We start from the raw sequence: 23,711 nt of genomic DNA, 5'->3' as shown, positions 1-23,711 counted from the left end.
TGTCTACACATGCTGCAGTCACCCCTCTGACTGCAGTGTATACATACCCTCAGACTAACGTGACACTAGGAGTCGGTCTGCAGTTTAAAGAGGAGCTAGCACCCAGATGCAGTTGGGGAGGAGAACTGTTTTCTCCTTTTGAAATCCAGGCCATCTTCTGGAAGGAACTTGTGTAAAGCAACTTCAGTGCAATGAAAACATCTGGGGAATTTGTACAGGAAAAACAGTCAACAGAGCCCTTCTCTCGCTAGCCAAAAAGGAAGGCTTCACCAAGAAAGGGAATCCACTGAAGCTCTGTCTGGACGTAGTCCAGTTGCACTGATGTTTAGAAGGTGAACTGCAAAGCTCTTGTAAAAATAAAAATAAAAATTAGACACTGTTTAAGATCCTAGATGAGTAAGAGAACATATACCAAACACACACACTGAGACATCTGCAGTTACAAGTTGGTAGGATACAGTCTCAAGGGTTACCAATCCCCAGGCTTCAGGATTGAAAAGACTGAAAAATATTTGGTAATGGGCTTGTTTCCCATGTAGGTACTTACAGAGTGTGATAAAGTCACTCCTTAATTTTCTGTTTGTTAAACTAAATAGATTGAGCTCCTTGAATCCATCACTATAAGGCAGGTTTTCTAATCTTTTAATCATTTTTGTGGCTCTTCTCTGAACCCCTTTCCAGTTTATCCACATCCTTCTTGAATTGTGGGCACCAGATCTGGACACAGGATTCCAGCAGCAGGCACGTCAGTGCCAAATACAGGGATAAAATAACCTCTCTAATGCTAGACTGCTAGAGAAAGTATAGTCTGATAATGACACACACCTGGGCTGATAATGACACACATAACTGGACATGTACGTGTGCACACACAGCATTCCAACAGTAATCAACACCCATCCTTAAACCTCACCTTGTGCGCTCTTCCCACTTCCCCCAGTAGGGCAGTGGGCTGTTATGGCAGCATGGAGGTTACAAAAGTCAAAGGCATGAGCCTACATACTTGACAATTCACTGGCTCAAGAGCTTTGGTTTTCCTTGCACTGACTCTGAAAAGGACAGTGTTTTGCTGAAGCAGAACTTTTTGCCAGCAGGAATTTTTGCAGGCATGAGAACTTAGGCAAAGCTTCCTTCTCATCTGATTGGTTCTACCTGCCCCCCCCACCAGTGAGATTTCCCCCTGTGGAATTCCGAGGTCCGTTTGCCGGTTCAGCAGCAGTTGTATCTGCCTTGTTCATTGTGCCGCCCTGTTCTCGGCCACGCTGATGTCCCATTAGTTGCACACTGTCAAGCTGGGCTATTAGTGTGCGTTCTGGATGGAAGAAGAGGTGCTCAGGCCACACCAGCGGGCGGCATGGTGTGAAGCAGCATGTAGGAACGGTGTACAAGGCTTCCCGAGGCTGAATGCGTTCGGGAGAGTTGTGGATGAGGCATCAACAGAGCTTTGTCAGTCTGTGTACTGGGCCCAATTACTCCTTTGATTTATACCAACACAGTGTACAGACCTGAGGCTCTGAGAAAAGTGCCAAAGCAGCCCCCAGCTGTGCAAAGGTTGGGGGCACCCCACTGTGCACCAATTACATTCGTGATAGAACTAGTAAAGCTAATAAGTTACCTAAGTGAACCCTGATTCTTACTGGATGTTTTAGATTGCAACCAAATTATGAGACCAGACTGGAGAGAGAGACACCAATGACTGAAGTGTCAATTTAGAAATGCACTTGAGCATAATGGAGGAGGCTATTTGCTAAATCTGGTGGACCAAGGCATGCACAATCACCTACTCTACTGGATCACCAGCCCTAGGGACGTAAACATCTTTGGAGCAGTTAACATTGACTAGCTGAAGCCTCCCATTATTGCTATTTGAGCAAGCATGTTTTCCTCTCCCAACCTCTTGGGCTATCAGTAGCCTGACCTGGGGGCATGCAATATAACTGATATATGTCTGTATTCTTCTGACTCGGCATCTGTACCAATTGGGTCATGATGTATGATGCTCTCTAGTCAGAACTTCTATCTCACCAGATACTATGGAATCTTGTGGGTGCAGCGGCACTCCCTCACTTCTACGACTTCATCTGTCCTTCCTGAATAATTCAGATCCCAGTACTAGAGAATCCCACTGATATTTATCCTGCCACGCTTCTGAGCTGTCTCTTCTACCGCCAGGCATTCTAGCTCCCCTACTTTTTGCTTTTCAGCTTGTGCTGTCTGACAGAGATGCTGGCAGTAGAACACAAAGGTACAGTTTTCGTAAGTGCCTAACTGAGTTAGGAGCAAAAGTCCAATTTTTTCAGAAGTGACTTAGGCACGTAGGAACCTAACTCCCTGACTTTCAATGGGACTGAGGTTTCTAAGTGCTAGTTACCCCTTTGCTTAGTTATATGTAATTCCTTTATCTGACCCCGTTACCTTGGACTGTACGTCTGACCCCTCCTGCTGCTTCACCGAGGCAACTGGAATGTCTCTCCTCTCCACTACAAGTGGACTCAAACAAAGCTAATGGCAAACCCCAAACATGATCTAGAACTAGATGAGCACAGCGACTCGTACAGAAGCCAGGAATTCCTGGCTCATTCCACCCACACCAGAAAGATGCAAACCCCAGTCTAAACAAGAGCACTGGGGGGACCTGAGTTTGTTACTAGCACTAGGAGGAATTAAGGAGATCCTTTTCTCCTGCTAAACAAGCAGACAGAGCTTGAGGCTAAATGCAGCATCTCAGTACCAGCTGGAAGTCAGCTATCTAGTCAGCTCCACAGAAGGCGGGCTGCCTACAGCTCCCACACTCCCTATAGATTCAGAAGTTCTAACACACAGCAGGTGGCTATCAGCCACTCCACACAGCCAAAACAATCAGGATGCAGGATGGAATCCACCATACCGAATGTTTCCACCTCTTTGCTATTGACCTCTCCCCAGCATGCTGTGACCAGCAATGTTAAGAGGCCTGGGCAGACTTCCCAGCTCAGCCAGCCCACAGTAAAAGGAGTAGAGGGGCAGACAGGTCATCTGAGTTAGCAGGGACACAAGCCCACTACCTCTGACACTCAGGGCCCTGTTCCACGGGGGCATTTTCATCCAGTCAAACTTAGCTAAGCGACAATTTTCTGCACTTTGTCTTAATTCAGGGGAGCAGTGGAAACCCTGAAAGAGGCCAGGAAGGGGAGGAACTGAGAGCAATAGCTGTAGCTGTGGGGGTGCAGACTACCCCAGAGACACTTGGACATAACACATTTGGCAACAAACACTGGGTCAGATACTCTTGGCCTACTCTGCTCGCTCGTGCAGCTTAGCAGCATAAAGGAAGCAAAGACTGACTGCACCACTCAAGCTGGGATTCCCCTGGCACGAGAATCGCCAGCAGGCATAGATTGATGCCATTGACTCCTATGCCACTCTTCCTGTAGCCCACCTGAGAAGGAGGCACAACTGGAGCACACTGCACTCCAGCTATTTTCAGCTGGAGGATGATCCCCAGGGGACTCTTACTAACTGAGAGCGTTCAGAGTAGCCCCTCACAGCTCCCTCTCTCTGCTGCACCCAGCACAAACTGGACACAACAGACAACCTGACTCATTCAGATTTTTTCCCATCTCCTTCTCATACTAGAATATTTGAATTTTCATATTATTTTACACAGGGTATTCCTGCTCCCTCATCCCATTTCTCCTTGTATTCCCCCACCCTCACTTCCTCACCTCTGGCTGATTACCCTTCCGGCTAAGGAGGGCTGGACACAGCTTCCTTGGAAGCCTGTAAACTGTTACTATGTTGTCAGCCTGAATGGGGCTCTCCCCACCCCCATCTCCAAGTCCCTGGCTCTACAGTGCTGAGTTTGCCCGTCTAAAAGGTGTCACAAACCAAGGAGGGCGGAACTGAAACAATCAAGGAAAGAAAAGTGCTAGGGGAACACAAATCACCAAGGCTGTGTCTACACTGCCACTTTCAGCGCTAAAACTTTAGTCGTTCAGGGGTGTGAAAAAACACACCCCGAGCGACAAAAGTTTTAGTGCTGAAAAGCGCCAGTATAGACAGCGCCTCGTTCGGGGTGGTTATTTTTTTTTTAATCGCGTCCGCACTGCAACATGAGACCTGAGAGAGACCTGGTGTGGTCCAATCCTATCAGAAAACAAAGGCACAACCCATGATGGAGCAGAGGTTCTAGAGAACAAAGCAGGGAGCAAAACCTTTCCCAGGCAGTTTTACTAGTGAAGGCTATTCTTTTGGTGTGACTGAGGTCTCCAGACAGGAAAGCAGAAGGAAATAAACGAATGCCCCAGAAAAGACCAAGGTATAAAATAATGTGTTAATAAGCCCAGTTCCTTTCCTGTCTTTGCCTCAAAAAAAGGCCGGCCTACAGAGCTCTGCAGTGCAGCCTGCCATCTTTAATATGGAGCTGTACAGGTCCCATGCTAATTGAATGAAGATGGAGAAAACTGCACGCTGGGACCTGTAGTCTCTGAGAGCAGCTGCCATCTGTTCTGATGTCAGGGCTTTATCTCCCCTCAGTGCTACAAAATAAAAGAGGCTGCACCGGAAAGCAAGGCTGTCTGGAAGGAATAAAGGCCAGCAGAGCCCATGTGCTGACATCAGAGCTGGGTTATTTCTCACCATGAAATCCAGTTCAAAAACATCTTGGCAGTGATTCAGCCCCTCGGAAAGAGCACAGGGCTGCTGTGGCGGGGCCTGTGTGTCAATAAATCAGCCATCTGTGGCAGGCAGAAACATCCCATACTCTGTGCTGCCTGCTCCAAGAGTTATGAGAAGCCACTTGGCTGTCCCCAAGTCAGGAGGCTGGGAAGCAAAGCGTTCCCTGCAAGAGGAATGCAAGGGCTGAATGGCGTGCTTGCGACAGAGGACAGCCGGGAGAAGTTTGGGAGCGTGCTTGGCCACCGGGCAACTGACTTCACCCAGTTTTCAGTGTGATTTGTGGGAAAGGCAGATCCACTCTTCTTTCATGCCTCATAAGCTTCATCGCTGTCAGACTAACATAACAGGTAATTAACTACTAAACAGCCATTTTCTCCTCCTCTCCTGAGGGAAATTGCTCACCATCCAGCTAGAAAATGTTGCTGTAGCGGTTTCCAAAACAGAAAAAAAAATAGTCAGCAGTTTCTGGCAAGCAGCATGGGAGCCGCAGCCAAACAGCGGCATTTATGCCAGCACTTGTAACCTGCTTTCCAACCCCATCACAAATGTGACCAACGGCTGAGAGGCAGCCCAGGGAACTAGAGACCAGTAAAATTACACCAATGCTTATCTAGATCCCTTTCTTTTTTGTACTCCAGAAGGCCAGGACTGGGGCAAAAACACACAGGCAGCAAGCAACAACTTCAGTACAGTCTAGTGCAGGGGTGGCCAACCTGTGGCTCCGGAGCCACATGCGGCTCTTCAGAAGTTAATATGCGGTTCCTTGTATAGGCACCGACTGCAGGGCTGGAGCTACAGGTGCCAATTTTCCACTGTGCCAGGGGGGTACACTGCTCAACCCCTGGCTCTGCCACAGGCCCTGTCCCGAGCCTGCTATGCCCTCGCTCCTCCCCCGAGCCTCCTGCACCCCATGAAACAGCTGATCGGGAGGGAGGGGGAGGCGCTGATCAGGTGGGAGGCACTAGGAGTTGGGGGGAGCTGATGAGGGGCTGCTGATGTATTACTGTGGCTCTTTGGCAATGTACATTGGTAAATTCTGGCTCCTTCTCAGGCTCAGGTTGGCCACCCCTGCTCTAGTGGTTAGCATGGGAGATCCCAGATCTATTCCTAGCTGTGCCACTGTGCGACCTTCCCCACCTGTGAAACCCAGAGCCATTCGTCAGTGTTCGTAAGCCACTTTGAGAGCATCTGATGAAAAACAGAGAAAGGCAAAGTGTTGGTATAGTGATGGATCAGCTTGGCTTCTGGGGGCCATTCCACGGAAGGGATCTGGACTTGGAAATGCCCAGTTTTAAAGGAGAAATGTTATCTGTGTGGGCAGTGTTCATCTGGTGTTGATATTACTTTTCAGGGCCGGGTTTCCACCATGCAAAATAATGGTGCTATAACAACAACAGGGCAAACAGGAAACAAATGTTCCAATGATCATCCATTTTTTGTGTGTCAATGTCCTTTTGCCAGATCAAGCTTCAACTTTAAAGCACCATTTTCAGAATAATCCTCTCTAGCTCTGTTAGCTGCAGGGCCTGGAAGCAGGAGAAATGGCGCCAGATGCTTCTTATCCCAAACAACCCCTACATAGAATGCTAGAATTTTCAGATTATTCCTTGGGCAAATCATGCAATCTAGCCAGGTTCCTGTTCCAGGCACTGCATATGAGTGTAACATCCTGTTCCTGGCCAGTCACAGTCTCCGTTACTTTTCTCTGGGATCTTGAAAATCCCCCGTCCTTGATTCTGTCTTCAGGAGGCTCGAGGGAAGCTCTAGTCTGAAAAGCAAAGCTAAGAATGGCCTCCTGGGGTTCCGTTCTCATCTCAGTGGCTTCACGGAGGAAACATGCTGGAATTTACCAGTCAGAAGGTGTGTTTCTCTGACTGCAAGTGCTGCGAAGTCCGCCTGGCCTCAGAGAAGTGCTGGAATTATTCTGGCTCATACCTAAGCACCAGTAATCAAGATTCTGTTGGCCATACTGTCCTCTCAGCCACACCAAAGTCTTCCACAGGGTTGCCCAGGTGTAACTGAAGGCAGAATTGGACCCAGCAGCTGGAACTCAATGAACTGTTCTGTTCATGGTGCCTGGGCCAGACATGGCACTGCAGGGCTTCTTTGGCTCAGAAAGTCAGCAGCCCTGGTGCTGAATACGCATGGAGAGCAGGTCTGTCGGTGAGGGTGGTGCCACTTTTAGTCACTTTCCATGACACCTTGGGCAAGATACTTCACCTCTCCCTGCCTCAGTTTCCCACCAATAAAATACTGGATTGAAGGAGCTAGGTGAGTGCAAACTGTTACACCTGAGACATTGGTTTCTCTCACAACACATTGGGGGATACTGGAACTTTGCATTTTCAGAGATGTTCTCTGCTCTGATTGCTGTTTCATCTGTCACTATCTTCTCTAATTTCTCACTTCCCCAGAAAGTCTATTGATTGCGATGAGCAAAGAGCTTCCCTGATGGGCGGGAGGGGAGGCCAAACTTCAATGCCAAGTTTACTAGTCCAGAAACAAAGTATCCAGTATTCTTGCCAGAGATCTGGACTCTCATTGCTGATGCCCCATTTACCACCTCCCTGGGATCGAGAACCCAGATAACTGTCCAAAGCCACTGCATTAGCCCTATGGCTGAGAGGAAGGGAAGTGCTTCGGTGCAGTGCTGGGGCAGGCTGGGTTAGGAAGCAGCTAATCAGTGATATTCCACTCAGTTTGACAGGACTGGCAGAAGGAAAAGGAAGATTACAAAACAACAACAAAAGCTGCCAGCCAAACTTTAGTTTGAAAGCCTGTTCGGTCTAGACTGCAACGAGTGAGGAAGGAACAGCTCAGAACCACAGCTGCTAATGGTTATGGATTTGGCAATCATAATGTCTTTGTTAAAAAAAGTTAACTGCCTTACCACAGAGGTTACAAACCACAGCCTTGATGCATTGTTGCAGTCAACATTCTCCCTGCTGTTTTTGAGAGCTTACATCTGCTGCTGGTGGATCATATGCTGGCAAGCAGCACAGGCTCCTTTCATGGGGCTGCACAAGGAACTTTGCTAGGCTGCCTTCATTTCCCCTTCTTCCCACAACTATGCCCCTCAGGTGTCGCGTTTTCCTCTGCCTGCTTGTGCAGTATTCCACTATTCCGGAGCACAATCAGATCCACGAGCAGGAGGGAGGATAGGCGTGGAGCACTGCTGGATTCTCTCCAGGACGCCCTTTTCAAGTCAAGCACCACTACTTTCCTGAGGTGCTCTCTGCATCAGAGTTCCCAGCCCAGATCTGCATCACAGGCTGTAGCTTGGTTGTGCAAGGTGCAGGGGGAAGTAATTATGATTTAATAGGAATGGGGCTTCAAAAGGTAGATGAACATTTAAACTAGTTGAACGGCATTTGATTTTAAAATGCTGAACAGACCCACACTGCTCTGTTCTCAGAAGGCTTGGAGGATTCAAGAGCGCCAGACAACCTGGACTGTGAGCCGTCCTCTTCTGCTTTCCCAACGCCCAGGCTCACCACTGCCAAGTGACTGAGTGCCACTGAAGCCTTCAGCAACTCTATTCCCTACCTGGAAAAACACCTGCCTGTGGTGAGCCAAGCAAGCTACATTTGGTTGGGTTCAACACATTTATTGGATGACTGATGACCAACAGGAGAAACTGGGTGGAATTGGAAAAACATTCACCAGTATAAAGGCCGAAAGGCACATTTCACACATTTTCTTGTTCCATGCCATCCTCTCTTATGGTCAAACAAAAGGCGGGAGCAGGAAGAAAACAGAGGACTGGAATGGTGGGGGAAAGAGTGCTTCCTTCTGCCTTAGCAACTCATGGTAGCATTGTGGGAATGCTTCTGTCACCAGAATAAAGTCCTTTTATAAATGATTACTGAGGAATTAATTATTCAAATACCAAGAACCGCGTTAGCAAAGGGTCAAGGAAAAAAGTGATACAGCAGAGTCCAGCTAATGCCATAAACAATCCCATAAAGACCCTTGGCTAGAAATTAACAATTAATGTATCCACCCAACTCCCTGGTCTGGTAAACTTCATCACTCACTATCACTCTACCTAACCAGCCTTGGCTTTGCCCCCTAGCATTGCTCTGTAATGAAAGCAAATTGTTGGATGCATGCTCTTTGTTTTAGATATTGTTGATTAAATGATATCAGAGTTCCACCAGTTCTCACAGTGGGATGTATTGGTGGAATCCAGATATTTTTATAAATGGATTTGGAAAGATTGACCTGTTTGGGGGTATGAAATGTATTAATTACATGGTGGTGAAGGCTTATCTAAGTATGTGCAGTCCTTGCACATTTGTATTTGAACTATATTAACTGTGTTGAGTAACAGCTAAAATATTCTTCTCTCTCACACACACACGATAATTTTTCACTTGTGGGTAATTCCCTAGCCTTTTAAATCTATGTCACTGAGCAGAGTTTACCTTTTGGATCCAGTCTTTAGCAGGACCTTGTAGCAAGCCAGCAGTGTTTGCCTGAAACAATCCAACTTCTCACCTGCTGCTCCAGCTGTGGAATGCTAAGAGGGCTCTAATCATAGAAGTGTAGGACTGGAAGGGACCTTGAGAGGTTATCTACTCCAGTCCCCTGAACTCAAGGCAGGACTATGTTATAAGTAGACCATTCCTGACAGGTGTTTATCTAACCTGTTCTTAAAAATCTCCGATGATGGAGATTCCACAACCTCCCTAGGCAATTTGTTCCAGTGCTTAACCACCCTGACAGTTAGGAAGTTTTTCCTAATGTGCAACCTAAACCTCCTTCATGGCAACTTCTTGTCCTATCCTCAGAGGTTAAGGAGAACAATTTTTCTCCCTCCTCCTTGTAACAACCTTTTATGTACTTGAAAACTGTTATCGTGTCCCCCTTTGGTCTTCTCTTCTCCAGACTAAACAAATCCAATTTTTTCAATCTTCCCTCATAGGTCATGTTTTCTAGACCTTTAATCATTTTTGTTGCTCTTCTCTGGACTTTCTCCAATTTGTCCACACCTTTCCTGAAATGTGGCATGCAGAACTGGACACAATACTCCAGTGGAGGCTGTATCAGCGCGGAGTAGAGCGAAAGAATTACTTCTTGTGTCTTGCTTACAACACTCCTGTTAATATATCCCAGAATGATGTCCGCTTTTCCCCCCCCCAGTGTTACATTGTTCACCCATATTTAGCTTGCGACCCACTATAACTCCCAGATCCCTTTCCACAGTACTCATTCCTAGGCATTCATTTCCCATTTTGTATGTGTGCAACTGATCGTTCCTTCCTAAGTGGAGTACTCCACATTTGTCCTTATTGAATTTCATCCTATTTACTTCACATCATTTTTCCAGATCATTTTGAATTTTAATCCTATCCTCCAAAGCACTTGCAAACCCTCCCAGCTTGGTATCATCAGCAAACTTCAAAAGTTTAATGATTTACTAGAGCAGATGGTTCATTACCCCACCCTGGAATAAGGGAGCTGGGACTTGTTCTCTAGAAATTGAAGATCTAGGGTGAGGGCTGAGCAGTCTGGAGGGAGGAACTCTAGAAGCACCAAAGTCTAGGAAAGTTTGAATTGAATTTTGTTACCTTATATTTACTGTCAGTAAAATCAAATATCAAGAAGGAGGTGAGTTTTGACTCTCCGTAGAGTGTGGACTGTGTTTGAGAGCAATGTTAAGTCCCAAACCACTGACTAGCTTGCTAAAATAGTAGCAAAGGCTAAATCTACAATCACCATTAATTAAGTCATATGCTTCGGCTTTAGCCTCAGTTCTTCCCCAGGGTCTCTGAAACCAGAGAAGAGGGCATGCAAGCCTCTATCAAATGCTGTAAAACCAACATTCAGTTCCTTTTGGCATGCTAATGTGTTCCTAAATTAATCATCAACTGGCAATTTCTCCTGCATCTTAGCAGATTTGAGCAGTAAATTTTTTATATCTGCTGGCTTATGCTGAGAAGCTAGAGTATCAGAACAAGCTCTTCTGAAAACTAGAGAGCTTTGGATAAGGAAAAATTCTAAAGGCCCTGGAGGACTAAAATCCAAATTAACCGTATCCCTAATTTGCTCTACTTTGTCACAGATAAGCAAGACCCTGGAGGAGGACTCTCTTGCCTGGAAAAGTATACTGAGAAATCTCAAACAGGAGGGTTGGTATACACATGCTCTTTGCACCATCTGTAGGTCTCTGCAAGCCAGAATTAGACCTAATACAACCTGATCTGGAATTAGATTACATGTGATCAATGCAGGTTCAGACACTGCTAATTTTGTGGGCCCCTGAGTTAGAAGGGCATGGATGCTAGCTACAATTGTTAACTGTGGCATAGATACACTACTTTCTGCACCAGGCTAGTCAAGTTCCAAACAAATCTCAAATCCTTGTGGAGACCTTTTTAATGGTAGACATGTACAACTTAGCAGACTCTCATCAGGAAGTAGAAGGTGTTAACTGCCACAGTGAGAAACAACGTTATTACTCCATCTTCAAAACACAGATCACCCGAGATCTGAGATGGAATTCCTACCCCCACAGAAAGTACACACACACCAACAGACAGGTGTTTTCAGGTGTGGGTTGCCACTGCCTCTCACACATAACCCTCTTGTTTGAACCCTGTGTCAAGAAACTTTTACAGTCAGAAACTGAAACGTGAGAGGGTCTTTGCAGATCCCCCGGGATAACTCCTCTGAAATGTTGCCAACTCTCACAATTTTATCATGAGGCTCACAATATTTGGTGTCCTTAAAGTCCCAGCCCTTGGGGTCAGATAACTGAATGAGAATCTCAGTTTTCTTTAAAAAAAAAAAAGGGGGTGGGTGGGTGGGTGGGAGGGGAGAATGACATTCATGGTTACAGAGAAAAGTTTGAAACATGACTGGAGCGTATCCTAAAGGCTCAAAACCCAGAGGACAAATAAAAATTCCAAATTTACTGGTGGTTTTTTTTTTTTAAAATCTGATGATTTCAGAACACTTGGAATTGGCAATACTGCATCAGTGTGACTTTTCTTTTGGACTTTTAGAATAAAATACTTAGGACTTGCACTCATTTTACATTCACATGTTCCGGAGATGTTATTTACGTCTTTACATATCTATATAGTTTCACTATTTTATGTTATATAATTCAGTTACTGTGTTCCTGAGATGTGTTTTTCTCTCTTTGATTTCTTGTTCAGGGGCTGATTACTAGCGTGTATTGGGACTGGTCTACAGTACCGCTTAAATCAACCTAACTTACGTCGCTCAAGGGTGTGAAAAAGACACCCCCATGAGCGACGCAAGTTACAGTGACCTAAGCACTGTCCACACCGGCGCTATGTCAGTGGATATAGCCGATATAGCTTCCACCTCTTGCGGAGCTGGAGTAATTATGCCGACAAGAGAACGCTCTACCATCAGCATAGCATGTCTTCACCAGATGTGCTACAGCGGCATAACTGCATCGGTGCAGCTGTGCGGATGTAGCGCTATAGTGTAGACTTGCCCTTAGTCTCTCATCTGTAAACATTCCTAAGAATGTTATCTTCTGGATCCTAAGTACAGCAAGACTTATTTATTGTATTCCTGCATGGGATATGAATTGTTTCTTGTATTCCTGGCACCCTAGTATTTTTGGAGCACCAGGTTCAAACTCAGCGGAGTGGGAAAAGTGAAGCCTACTGAAAAGGCACACTTGCCCTTCAGGCACAAAAAATTTAGCAAAGCCCCCTTACACAGATTTAAAGTGGCAGGTGATTTTTCACTCACATGTGAAATGTAAATTCCTAATTTCTTTCCAGCATTATTATCTGGTATTTAATACCAAGGTTTGATCTACCTGTAGTTACAGGTATACCTACCCACTTTCAAAACCATTTAGAAATACCTAAATAGCTGATATGAAAATGCTTTTTGGTAATTAAAATAAAAGCTGGTTTAGATCTCAGATCATCAACAGAATATGAATAGATCTCAGTGCATTAATTGTAAATCATCTGGTTCTTTATTTCCCTGCCAAGGCCTGCCTGTAGCATTCTGTGTTTCCCCAGTTACAACTGATGAGCTCACTAACACCTAATACAGGAAAAGGAAGGCAGCTCTCTGCTCTGCTTGAGGTGTTGGTGACGTCAGCCTGGAGTAGGGAAAAGCAGCCTCTTAACTCTTGGCAGGTCACCATTAGCACAGCTAAGTGCAACAAAGGGACCATTTGGAGTTGAATTTCCATTTTTTGAGGCTCCCATTAATGAAAGCAAGTGAACCCAGAACACACTCCAAGAAGATGGGAGATCTGTCAGCATAGCCCAGACATTCAGAGTTAAGCCTGCCACATCTTGGGCTGTCTGAGCAGCAGAGCAGACCGGTAACCAGGCTGAGTGACGGGAGCAGTTATAGCTTCACTCTACTGTTGCCAGTGCAATTCAAACCATTCGTATCAGGTGGATGTTGTATCTGATGATAACCCTTTGTACCCTATCCAAGGATCACAAGGAATGACATCAGCTTCACACCACTTCTGCCAGGGAAGCAGTATTCCATCTTACAGATAGAGAAACAGGCACAGAGAGGTTAAGTGACTTGCCCATGTTCACACAGCAAATCAGTAGCACAGCTGGGCTTAGCGCCCATGCCACCTGATTGCAGGTCTGTGGTGATTTTAGCCTTAAGACCATCTTTCTTCCCCACCCACCCCACCCCTAAGCTCCCGGGCACGCCATTAACACAGGACCCAATACTGCAACTCTTCCTCATACAGTTAGTCCTTAATCATGCAAATTGCTGCACTGAAATCAATACGACCAGTCATGCAAAAACTACACCTTAGTAAGGGCTGAAGGATTGGGCCCACAGCAGTGAACTGAACATACTGTATGTATACTGTAAACTTGTAAGTCCTCAAATTAACAACTAATAAAGAATACGCCAATTAGACTGTGAGGTCTCTGAGGTAGGGACCATCTCTACCCATCTGTTTGTTCAGCACAACAGGGCCTCATTCTGACTTAGCCTTCTGAGCAAATCTGTAATGTAAATATTAAAGGATGAGGCGGAGTGAAAAACAGCAGCAGGGTGTCCTGGAAATTAAGAGCTGGGTTTTACTAAACTTCATTAATAACCTGACAGAGGAAGCAAACAGCTAGGAAAAAGAATCACCTTTACCTACAGAAAAGATTAGACAAGTAAAATCAAACTTGTCGATCTTGAAAAAAACGTGGCCTCCATCACCAGGCAATGTGCATATTGGGCAATTATTAAATTTTCAAACCATCATCCACTGATGTGGTTACATGGGATCTGTGTAATTACTCCATTTCCTGGAAATGTGAAAGAAGTATCAAATGGGAGCTGAGGGGGTGGGGGCAGATAATCAAAGGAGAATGTTGGCGAAGAAGTCTAGCATGTCTTGCTCTCATGGAGGGATCTCTGCTGCCAGGTTTGCACTGTTTATCTTACTGTATTGTAGGTTTTTAAAATATTTTCTCCTATGATACAGATACAAGTGTGCAGAAAACTAGATGCTCCACCCCGCTTACCCTGAAGCCAACAGGGATTTGTCTGCACTAGGAAAGGGACCCATTGCAACAGCCAGCTTCTGTATCAGGTGCTGCTAAAACTGTGTTGAAAATAGATGAGAGTAGACAGAACCACATCGCATGCAGCAGTGCTGAATGTGGGTTGGTCCTGTCTACATACTAGGGATGTAAAATGTTAACCTGCCTTAACCGTTAACCCCCGGGCCGGCCTGTCAACCCCAGTGACCCCACATTAGCTGGCCCGCCAACCCCAGTGGCCCCGCGCACCAGCCAGAGCGGTCCCAGCCCCAGCCACACTGGCCGGCCCTTTAATCACTTAACCGTTTAAATTAAATATTTTGTAAGCAATTAAACAGTTAACTTTTTAAACAATATTTACATCCCTTCTACATACACTCAGAGTTAAACTGTTTTCACTCTGATTCAGCTACACTCATTATTGACAAGAGGCAACAACTAAATGTAGACATCCTCATCAGTGATTTAAGTGGGAGCCACACTCAGGTCTTCATATTAAATTCAAGCCAATACATATGGGGAAAAATACCAAACCCACAAATAGTGACTCGTGGATAGCATTAATTCTGAAAGAAACAGCAAATTAGAGACTATATACATTTACAATACAGTATGGTAACAGCAAAAAGCCAGTGTGATTTTGGGCTGGACATGTAAAGGCAACATAGCACTGAAAGGAGAGGAAAGGAAATTATACAGTTCTGGCAAGACTGCTCCTGGAATAACGTGTTCAATTCTGGTGCCTCAACAAAACAGAAAGATGACAGCAAACTGGAAGGAATTGTGAGACAGCAACAGAGCTGACGAAGAGTCTGGAGGGCTTGATCTATGAGGAGAGATTAAAGGCTAATTACATACAGCTTGTGTTAACAAAAACTAGGGAAGCGCCATGACAACTGTCTACATGTACCTACAGGGAATAACCACCAAGAAAGAAGAGGAATTTTCCAGGGCGTTTCCATGGGGTGGAATTAGGAGTGATGGGATTCAATTAAAAAAAGAAAAAATATAGGCTGGAGATCATATCTCCTATCAGTGCACCTGATTAGACTGGGGAAAGTTTCCCGACGGCAGCTGGGAAAGGAAAAAGGCCCTCATTTGAAACCAGACTGCACAGGGCATTGGCTAATATAGTGTATGGAACAATCATGCTCTGGCCCCAGGGGATGGAGGTGATGATCTAATTCGTCTACTCCCTTCTTCACTTCCTAGGATTCTGTCACTCTAGGTAGGCTGCATGGTCATGACATTTAAGTGGCCTTTCTGATACCTCAGTCCCAAGGCGCCCTCTGCTGTTCAGATTCTAACACTCCTGTCCCAATTCTAAAAGCCAAACAGATGACAGGGAAAAGAAAAATCCCATCCAGTTCAGCACGTCGCCTTTATCTCTAGTCCCCAACCACCACTCTTCCTGCTTCTGCTTGGCATAAACTCACAGGGCTGGGGGGAGAGGGGAAGAAAGAGGGAGGAGCAGAGCTCTCCCTCATGTGAAATGATGTCACACTGATCAGCTGCTTCTCCACAGCCCAAAGGAAAGTCACTGCTACGGTACATTCTGCTTTAAGCATTCTTCTCCCGGACAGCCACTTTATCAGCTTCTTTCTCAAAGAATCCACTTAACCTATGGATAGGGACTGGCAGTGACTGCTGTTTAACTGGGATAGCATTCACATAAATTCTGCTTAATAGGGACCAGTCAAGGAAATAAATGGTGTTTAATCAGATGTCACACTGGTGTGAAGTTTAAGCTCCTAACTCTTAATACAGCTGGTGCCAAACAAAGCTGAAATGCAGTGAGGATAGCTTTAATCCAGGACAGCAGTGCTTCTCCTACAGCGGTCTGCAGAGTGCCATCAGTGTGCAGGTGAGCCATGTCTGTCACAACAGCCTTGTTGGCACCAGGAAAGCCATGAACACCTTTCAGCATTGGTTCCCCTGAACCAGTGTTGACTGGATTAAACAGAGACAATAAGAATAATGTAGACTTGACAAAACTACTTCCAAAGCCATACCAGAGACTGGCTTCCACCAGCATTCCATCATGCTCCCAGCAGCATCAAACATTGTTTTGTCTAGTCTGTACCAGCACTTAGACCACTTTCCACACTGGTTCAGGGGAAACTCTTGCTGAAATGTGTTCTCTTCCCAATGCACACAAGAGTAGTGGTTCTCCTCATCTTAATTTAAATCCTTTCTTCAGTATTCTCCTTACTTTCCCATGGATCAATGTACAGATACAAGTCAGGGTAGTCTGAAGATCAGTATGTAGACAGTTAAAAAGTCAGCTCAGATAGGCTGGTTTTCCTTACTCACCTGCTCCTTGAATTGTTCTTGTGATAGACAATCAGTCAAGTCCACGCAACCCAGGAGGCACCCAGAAGGATAATCTCTGGGAAATTCCACATCTGTGTCAAGAGAAAGAAAAGGATTGAACACACACACACTCTCTGTGATCGTCCCATTTCTCAGTAAGCTCTTAACTGGAAACACAGGCTCATTTGCACATCTCTTCCGCTCAAACTTCTTGAGGCACAAGAAAATTTGAATCATAGAATATCAGGGTTGGAAGGGACCTCAGCAGGTCACTGAGTCCAACCCCCTGCTCAAAGCAGGACCAATCCCCAACTAAATCAGTGTTTATTTAGTGTTTATTTTCTGTAATTCCTTTCATATTTTGGGACATATGGTGCATTGCTTAGGAAACATGTCTTGGAGAACTGGCTTAAGCCAGACAGATGATGGTAAAGACAAAGACTGTGCATGGCTCTGCCAACACATCTCCATCCTGCCCTGCTACAACTCTGCTGTAATGTACTGGGGCTCCCAATACACTCCGTCCATGCACCTCCATCCTGATATCCACCACTCCCATTATTCCAATCCTGAGCCAGCCCTTTAGCAGAAACTGCCAATGAGCACAATACAGCATTTTAGATCATGCGGTGCTTTGGAGATGGAAGCAACTGTCAACTGCCAGCTGAGCCAAAGTGACCTTAATAAAAATACACTCTAGCTCTTGTAAAGCACCTTCCATTTGTAGATCTCAAAGCACTTTACAAAGGAGGTCAGTATCATTATCCTCATTTTACAGATGGGGAAACTGAGGCACAAAGCAGGTAAGTGACTTACCCAAGGTTACCCAGCAGGCCAGAGCCAAGAATAGAACCCAGGTCTCCTGAATCCCAGTCCAGTGCTCCAGCCACTGGGCCATGCTGCTTTAAAAGCAAACACACAAAAAGCCAAGATGGCCTGAGATTTGGGGCTCTCACTCCTGGCGAGGGATGTTAGCATCATGCTTTTGTGCATCTCTCCCCTGTTGTCTCTTTTCAGGCAGCAGTATGGCCGATGCACAGTGAATGCACAGTTCCTTGCTCTGATGAGGCAGAAGGAAATCCCTAGGCATCACATCTGGGCTGACTAATATCCAGAGGTGCTGCACCAAGAGGCGACGTCTCCCTGGCTATGCAGCCTGGACCAGGTTGATGCCTCAGACTCACCTAGCCTCACAAGAGCGAGAGATCTGCATGCTAACCTGCAGCTTTTTATTCCTGGCCTCCAGGAGGCCAGAACGTATGACAGCATTTGAACTTCAGCGCACCAGCTCCTTCATCCATTCACAAGCAATGACCTATTGCCTGAACCAAGAACTAAGAGGCATTGCTGCCAGGAGGTATTGTCAAAGTAAGATGCAATTCACTAATGCTCACAGCTTCTGACTAGTCAAGAGGACAGGGTTGAGCTGCTTCGTGACACCCTTCTGGCTGAAAAAATGCAGAAAGGAAGAGGGGAACTGAAAGGAGAAAGGAATGTTAATGAGAGAAGCAGCGATAACTGCCCAAGAGCGCCTGCTTCCTGCCTCTGCTCATTACACGGCTCAAGGTACCAAAATCAGAGACTCAATAGTGAGGTTCACCTTCACGGAGCAGCATTCTGTATGTGGCCTCTAGCTCAGAGATTTCTTGAGGGGATGGTCTTTTAGCAGTAGCTGCTATCCACAGCCGCCCTCTGTGGGATGTGTACCAGGTCCTGCCCTCCACCCTAGAGTGAACAGAAGAGAATGCAGAACTGACATACCAGCTGAGATCCCACATGGCCCAGTCATCAATGGAACGTTTCACCCTGTGACTCCTGTTACCAAGCTTTGCCCTGGGAAAGGGCGTTTTCCTCTTCAGTGAGGAGGGCTGTTAGTGAGAAGACTTCTGGAGTCAGTGAATCTCATCAAGCGACTTATTTAGGTGGTTAGTCACTCTACTCTGACTTTGCAGTACCCAGAAATCAAGTCTCTGTATTCCTAGGAGCTAGGCAGTGGTCAGTATGCAATCTAATGGGCAACGTGGCCCACAGACTTAGACAAAGCAGTCAGTGTCTTCCCTTTTCTTTAGGTGCAGCTCCCAGAGATTATGGGGACAGCATGAAAGGCTCCAACTTTATCAGAGTGGCTGGCTTGCAGCATTCCCAGGCTGCTTAGATCTAGGAGCACGGTAAGGTGGGATCTGAAGTCTCTACAGCCTGAGGAACTGATAAGTCTGCTTTTCAGAATTAAAAGTCATCTCCTCAGAAACTTCAGAAAAAAAAAATCTACGGAAATTCAGGGATTTCCCAAGACACCCCAATTACACTGGAACAGGGAAACAGCAGCTGATTTGTCTGGAAAACTGCCTTGTAAAGCAGAAGCTTGTCTAGTAACACCTCCTCCCTCAGGAACCCAGCTCCTAGGCATGGAGCATCATGATGCTGCAAGTTATCTACCAAGGAATTTGTACAAAAATAGCAAAATACTGGGGTATTTTCAGGCCTTCGTTAATTATCATCATAAAGAAGCTGGCTCTTTCCAGCCTGCTCAGCTCCGAACCCAACAGCATGCTCGGATGAAGAAGTGCAGCTCCCTGTTCGTACATTTCCTGCACAAACATTTCCCCCAGGGAAGCGGGCTGTGTGTGCGATTAGAGAGCTAGATGGAAAGTGCCAGTGGGACTGTACTAGGCAATAGCTTAGGGCCACCGAGTCCTCAGCATGTATCAGAACATCACTGCAATGTAACTAAATTCTGTCCTTATGGTATGAGTTTTGGGAACTGTTCTCATTGCAGGCACTATGTTGGGGGGGGGGGGGGGGGGGGCAATTACAAAGCTGTTGGCATAACTGCATATTGTTCAGAACATATCACAGTTCCATGCCTTTTTTTTACCTTTTGATTCCTTTTACCAGCAAGGAAGCCCAAGGCTGGTGCATGCTGAGACACCAGCCATCATCCGAGATCTCCTGTAATTCTCGATCCTGAATCCGTAACCTGTTCCTTTCGGAGGCAGACTCATGCCCAGTTTCTGCAGAATGGGCAGTTTTTCTGTGCAGGAGCAATCCAGTCTGGTCTACCCACTTCAGCATGTTCAAAACAAACACATAACAGAAGGTTTAACTCTTGGTCCAAATCACTTTAAGTTTTTCCTTTACTTAAGAACAACAGTGCAGAAGGCACCATGGCCTAGCCCTCCTGCTGGATTAGATCTGTCCATTCTTTGGCCCACTGGATCAGAACCCTGCTCTTATCATTCTCTGGATACTGCTGGGTAAGCCAGACTTGAACCCAAAGGGGAGGGAGTGGGGACAGAATCTAACCTGGGATGGTGCAAGTGACACTCAGGGCAAGATGTGGGCCAGGTGGCCACCTTTGTCATGCCCCCCATAGAGACCACAAGCCAAGCATACAAAGGAGTGCAGAGCACTCATCAAATGGAGCACTGCATGCCGAAGCCTGGAGTCTCTGCATGCCACACCTTGGTAGCAGTCAAAGCAAGGGAAACTGTAATCTGCTCTATGTAACCCTCACATTGGCTGCCCTTGAACTAAATGGCAGATTTAAAGAGTAGAACTATCAACCGACGGTGTCCCAAAGCATAGACAGCACATTCATAGTGTGTTCACAACTGAGCAACACCCCGCTGGCGGCACCTGCACTGGGAAGAGTTTAAGGGAGGCCAAAGGGATTGTTCAGACAATCTGCTGATGTAGCATCCTCCCCCTCATTGTGGATTGTCATATGGGATATTGGCATTCAGAGCCAGTCTTCTGATGCAGCCACAGACCCCTTCTGGGTGCACAAGCAGTACTCATGGCCACTTATCACAGCCTTTTCCTCTTGAGAGGGCAGGAGAAAAACCAACCAACTATAGCCCAAGAGCTCCCACAACTCTCGAAAAATACCTGGATGTAGAAAAAAGCTTAAGTGGAGGCAGGAGAGGCACAAAGCCTGGTATGAAGACAGGGATGGGTTTAACTTGCATTATCTGGCATGGCCTGTCACAGACTAAGAACAAGTGTATATTAATGCTTGGAAGTGTCTGAGCACAAATGGTGCACAGGAACCAAGGACAGACTAGAAGGGACACTTGCAAGTGGAGACCGTGACCGAGGGGGCACAACTGAAATCTGCCTGGTGGATTCTTATAAATGAAATGTTAAAAGGGAAACTCCTTTAGACTGAATGTCCGGAAACCTTCCCAAGAGCGAGATGCATCAGGCTGAGAAAGGGGCAGGAAACCCACTGCTCAGGGTTAAATACGCCACTGGCAAAAATCCTGCCCAGGCCGAGAGTTTGGGATGGACTAAGCCACCTAGCTGGCCATGTCCATCTCTAGCTCAGATGATCCTAATCCCACAGAGGAGGCTGGGGGACAGGGAAGAGATGCCGTAACTTCCCATGTGTTGATAATACTTGGGCCCATGTCTCTTGGCAGTCACTGCTCGGGAAGGAATCAGAAATTGGCACTGACCAAGGGGGCAGGCTGGAGAAGGTGGGGATTCACCAGAAGCCCAGAGCTCTCTTCAAACTTCCCCTCGGGGCTCCTCGATGGCTTGTTTAATGTGCCACAGTTAATGGCATCGATCGTTTCATCCAACCTGCAAGGAGACACAAACCATGTTAATACCTCCCGGCCTCCCCGTCCCAGAAGCCCTTCCTGCCATCTCTCCCAGCCAGGCTGCTCCACTGCTGCCTCCCTCACTCTGATACTCGGGCTCACGCAGACACTCAAGGCATGTCTGCTGTAGATATACAGCTGCTCTGCCCTGCGTTCTCCCAGGGAGCTACCGGTCTGGAACGCTGACCAACGTGCCAGCTTAGGACAGTTCTGCCTGTAAGTCAGACAGAGTGCAATTCAGCAGGAACAGTCAGTACTGAGAGCATGGCCCTGCACAGCCCAGGGTAGCCCTGTAAAATTGGCATCCAGATCATCCCTGGTCAGTAATAATCCCAGGACACTGGTCACAGAGCAAGACTCTATCTAAAGTGGTTATCTGGCACCCCGTAGTATCTGAGCCTCACAGCCTTCAACAGCCCTGTGAGATGGGGATGATGGCACATCCCAATTTTACAGTTGAGAAACTGAGGCACGGACACTCTAAGTGACTTGCCCAAGGTCACACAAGAAGTCTGTGGCGGAGCAGAGACTTAAACCGTCCCAGGCTTGTGTCCAAGCCACTAGACCTGCCTTCTGAGAGCCACAGTGGCCTGGCCAAACCCTAATGTGGGCAACTCCATTTGGGATGTGGTATTCTTCAGTCTACCTCCTAAAAGCTGGGGGGCAGTACTGTACACATAGACTGGTTGCCATGTTCCACCCCAGAGGATGCTGAATTTCATTTGTGGGGGAAGTGATCCTGTTACAGGGAGTCTGGAAGATGCCCAGGGATGCAAAGCTCTACAGAACATCAAGTTATTATATCATTGCTTCCTTTTTGCCTCTTCTTTATTACTACGCATATTTGCACACAAACAGATTTTTGCTCCTTAGGAGCATCATCTATCTGCTCCTGAAGCACAAACCCCTAAACTCTATGTTTGTGCTGTCATGACTACGGCAGATGTCTGCAACATCACAGACAGAGGGATGAGATTGCAAACGGGGAAATAAGCAGCAGGAGCAAACTGGTTGCTAAGAGCTCAGGATCCTGTTTGTCCCAAACAATGAGATACAGGGAGAAGCACAGAACATTCTAACCGAGTGGCAGGGCTGCCTCTCAAGAGAATGGGCTCCGCAGTTTGTCGTCTGTTGCTGCTGACGGTAGCTCAGCTGCCTTGCTAACAATCACAGATAGTGATTCTCCTCTCTCTGCTCTCTGGAGCATACTCTGCTCCCTGCCAGCTCGGTGCCTGGTGCCACCTACTCACTTGCTGTGATATTCAGCCATGCTGTCCTGCTCCTCCAGGATCTGCCTGCCAGCAAAGTCGATGGTAATTTTTCTGGCAAGTCGAGAAGCATGGCGCAGCTCTCGCAGCTCCTCCTCTCTCTTCTGCAGCGCCTCGCGCTCCTGTTTGGACAGCCACTGGTTGGAGTCTGTAGCAAAGTAATCCGACTCGTCATCGATGACTTGGGTACGGCGCACACTGGTGAGAGACAGCCAGAGAGAGAAAGCGGAGTGGTACCAGGTACGACAGCAAACAGCCCCAGACATACCTGGGAACATCGCGTCAGTCACACAGCCACCCATCCCTGTGCTCCCACGACTCCCTTGTGGTCTCTGGAGAACATGGCTTGTCAGTAACACTAAGCCAGAGGCATGAAATTTTGCCCTTCTAGGGGTCATGCTGGCAACCTGTCAGGAACTCGAGGAAATAAAATGGAAAGAGATCACAACTACTGCCATCTTAAATACGGAGGAGAACCTGGGGAGACTCACACAACAGCAAGCTCTGGACGCAGCTCTCATGGATTGAGACAGGGCATCACATGCTAGAACCTGTATCCTCTGCAGGCTCTATAACGAACAGGTCAGGCACAGGGCTGCATTCAGCCCATGGTGTGCACACTGTTGTAGTGGCATGGATATAGTAGAGTGTGATTTGTTCCCTACAGAGGCTGCCTCAGTATCCTTTACAGATCCCCAAGATCTGCCCCCACTCATGCCCTTCCTAGGTTAAGGCCCCCTTTCCCTTGTAAGCCCCATTCTTCTGGTTGAAGGGGACTGAACAGTCCTAGCAGGGGATGAGAGACCAGACAGGGAATTAAGCCCAAGGCTCCTGCAGAGCCCTGCCAACAGATCACCGGGCTGGCCCCTGGCCTCAACACAGTGCTTGAAAAATTAACTCGTTATGAAACTTCTTCCACCAGGCGATTGTGAACACGTCTCGAAGGGCAATGATAGTGAGGAGTTTATCTACTGCACAACGCAGCCTGTCAACCCAAAACTACCTGCGAATTTCACACAGGCCACTGGGCTATGGGAGATTCTGGGGCTGGGCTCTCTCAATCTCTCTCACTGAAGCTGTTCCACTTTTTCAATAAAAGAAGCTGGGGGGAGGGGGGGGGCTGAAGACAGCGTCTGTCCCCCGCCAAAAAAGCTGGAGCAGCGTGGGGATGAAGCCAGCCCCCCCCTCCTCCCCCAGTCTGAAGCCAGGAGTGACCGTGAGGCTGAAGCCAGCACCCCACTCCCCCCAAAGCCAGGAGCAGGTGCGGGGCTGAAGCCGGGTACCTCAGCGGCCCCTCATGCCCCCTCCGCTCAAGCTGGGAGCAGCGCGGGACTGAAGCCCCCAGCCCTGGC

The 23,711-nt window shown here is 47.0% G+C and overlaps 1 protein-coding gene across 2 annotated transcripts in view; it reads right to left on the bottom strand.

Annotated features, from left to right (window-relative positions):
* The window catches only part of TRIP4 (thyroid hormone receptor interactor 4), a 46,476-nt gene that overhangs the window by 7,416 nt on the left and 15,349 nt on the right, over positions 1-23,711 (bottom strand). Inside the window, exons 7-12 of one of the 2 annotated variants that reach the window (XM_024213790.3) lie at positions 22,342-22,557; positions 20,945-21,071; positions 19,363-19,550; positions 18,088-18,212; positions 16,488-16,579; positions 14,744-15,000 (exon numbers count right to left, since the gene is read on the bottom strand). In XM_024213790.3, coding sequence (XP_024069558.1) covers positions 14,905-15,000; positions 16,488-16,579; positions 18,088-18,212; positions 19,363-19,550; positions 20,945-21,071; positions 22,342-22,557 — 844 coding nt within the window. In that variant the 3' untranslated portion in view covers positions 14,744-14,904. Of the gene's footprint in view, positions 1-14,743; positions 15,001-16,487; positions 16,580-18,087; positions 18,213-19,362; positions 19,551-20,944; positions 21,072-22,341; positions 22,558-23,711 lie in introns of those variants that run through there. The other variant, XM_024213789.1, reaches the window with a different exon arrangement.

Source organism: Terrapene carolina, unplaced genomic scaffold (assembly GCF_002925995.2).
Source record: "Terrapene carolina triunguis isolate 2854851 unplaced genomic scaffold, T_m_triunguis-2.0 Scaffold67, whole genome shotgun sequence".
Taxonomy (NCBI): Eukaryota; Metazoa; Chordata; order Testudines; family Emydidae; genus Terrapene; species Terrapene triunguis.
Note: the sequence above shows the minus strand (reverse complement) of the source record. Positions and strands in the feature narration are given on the sequence as shown.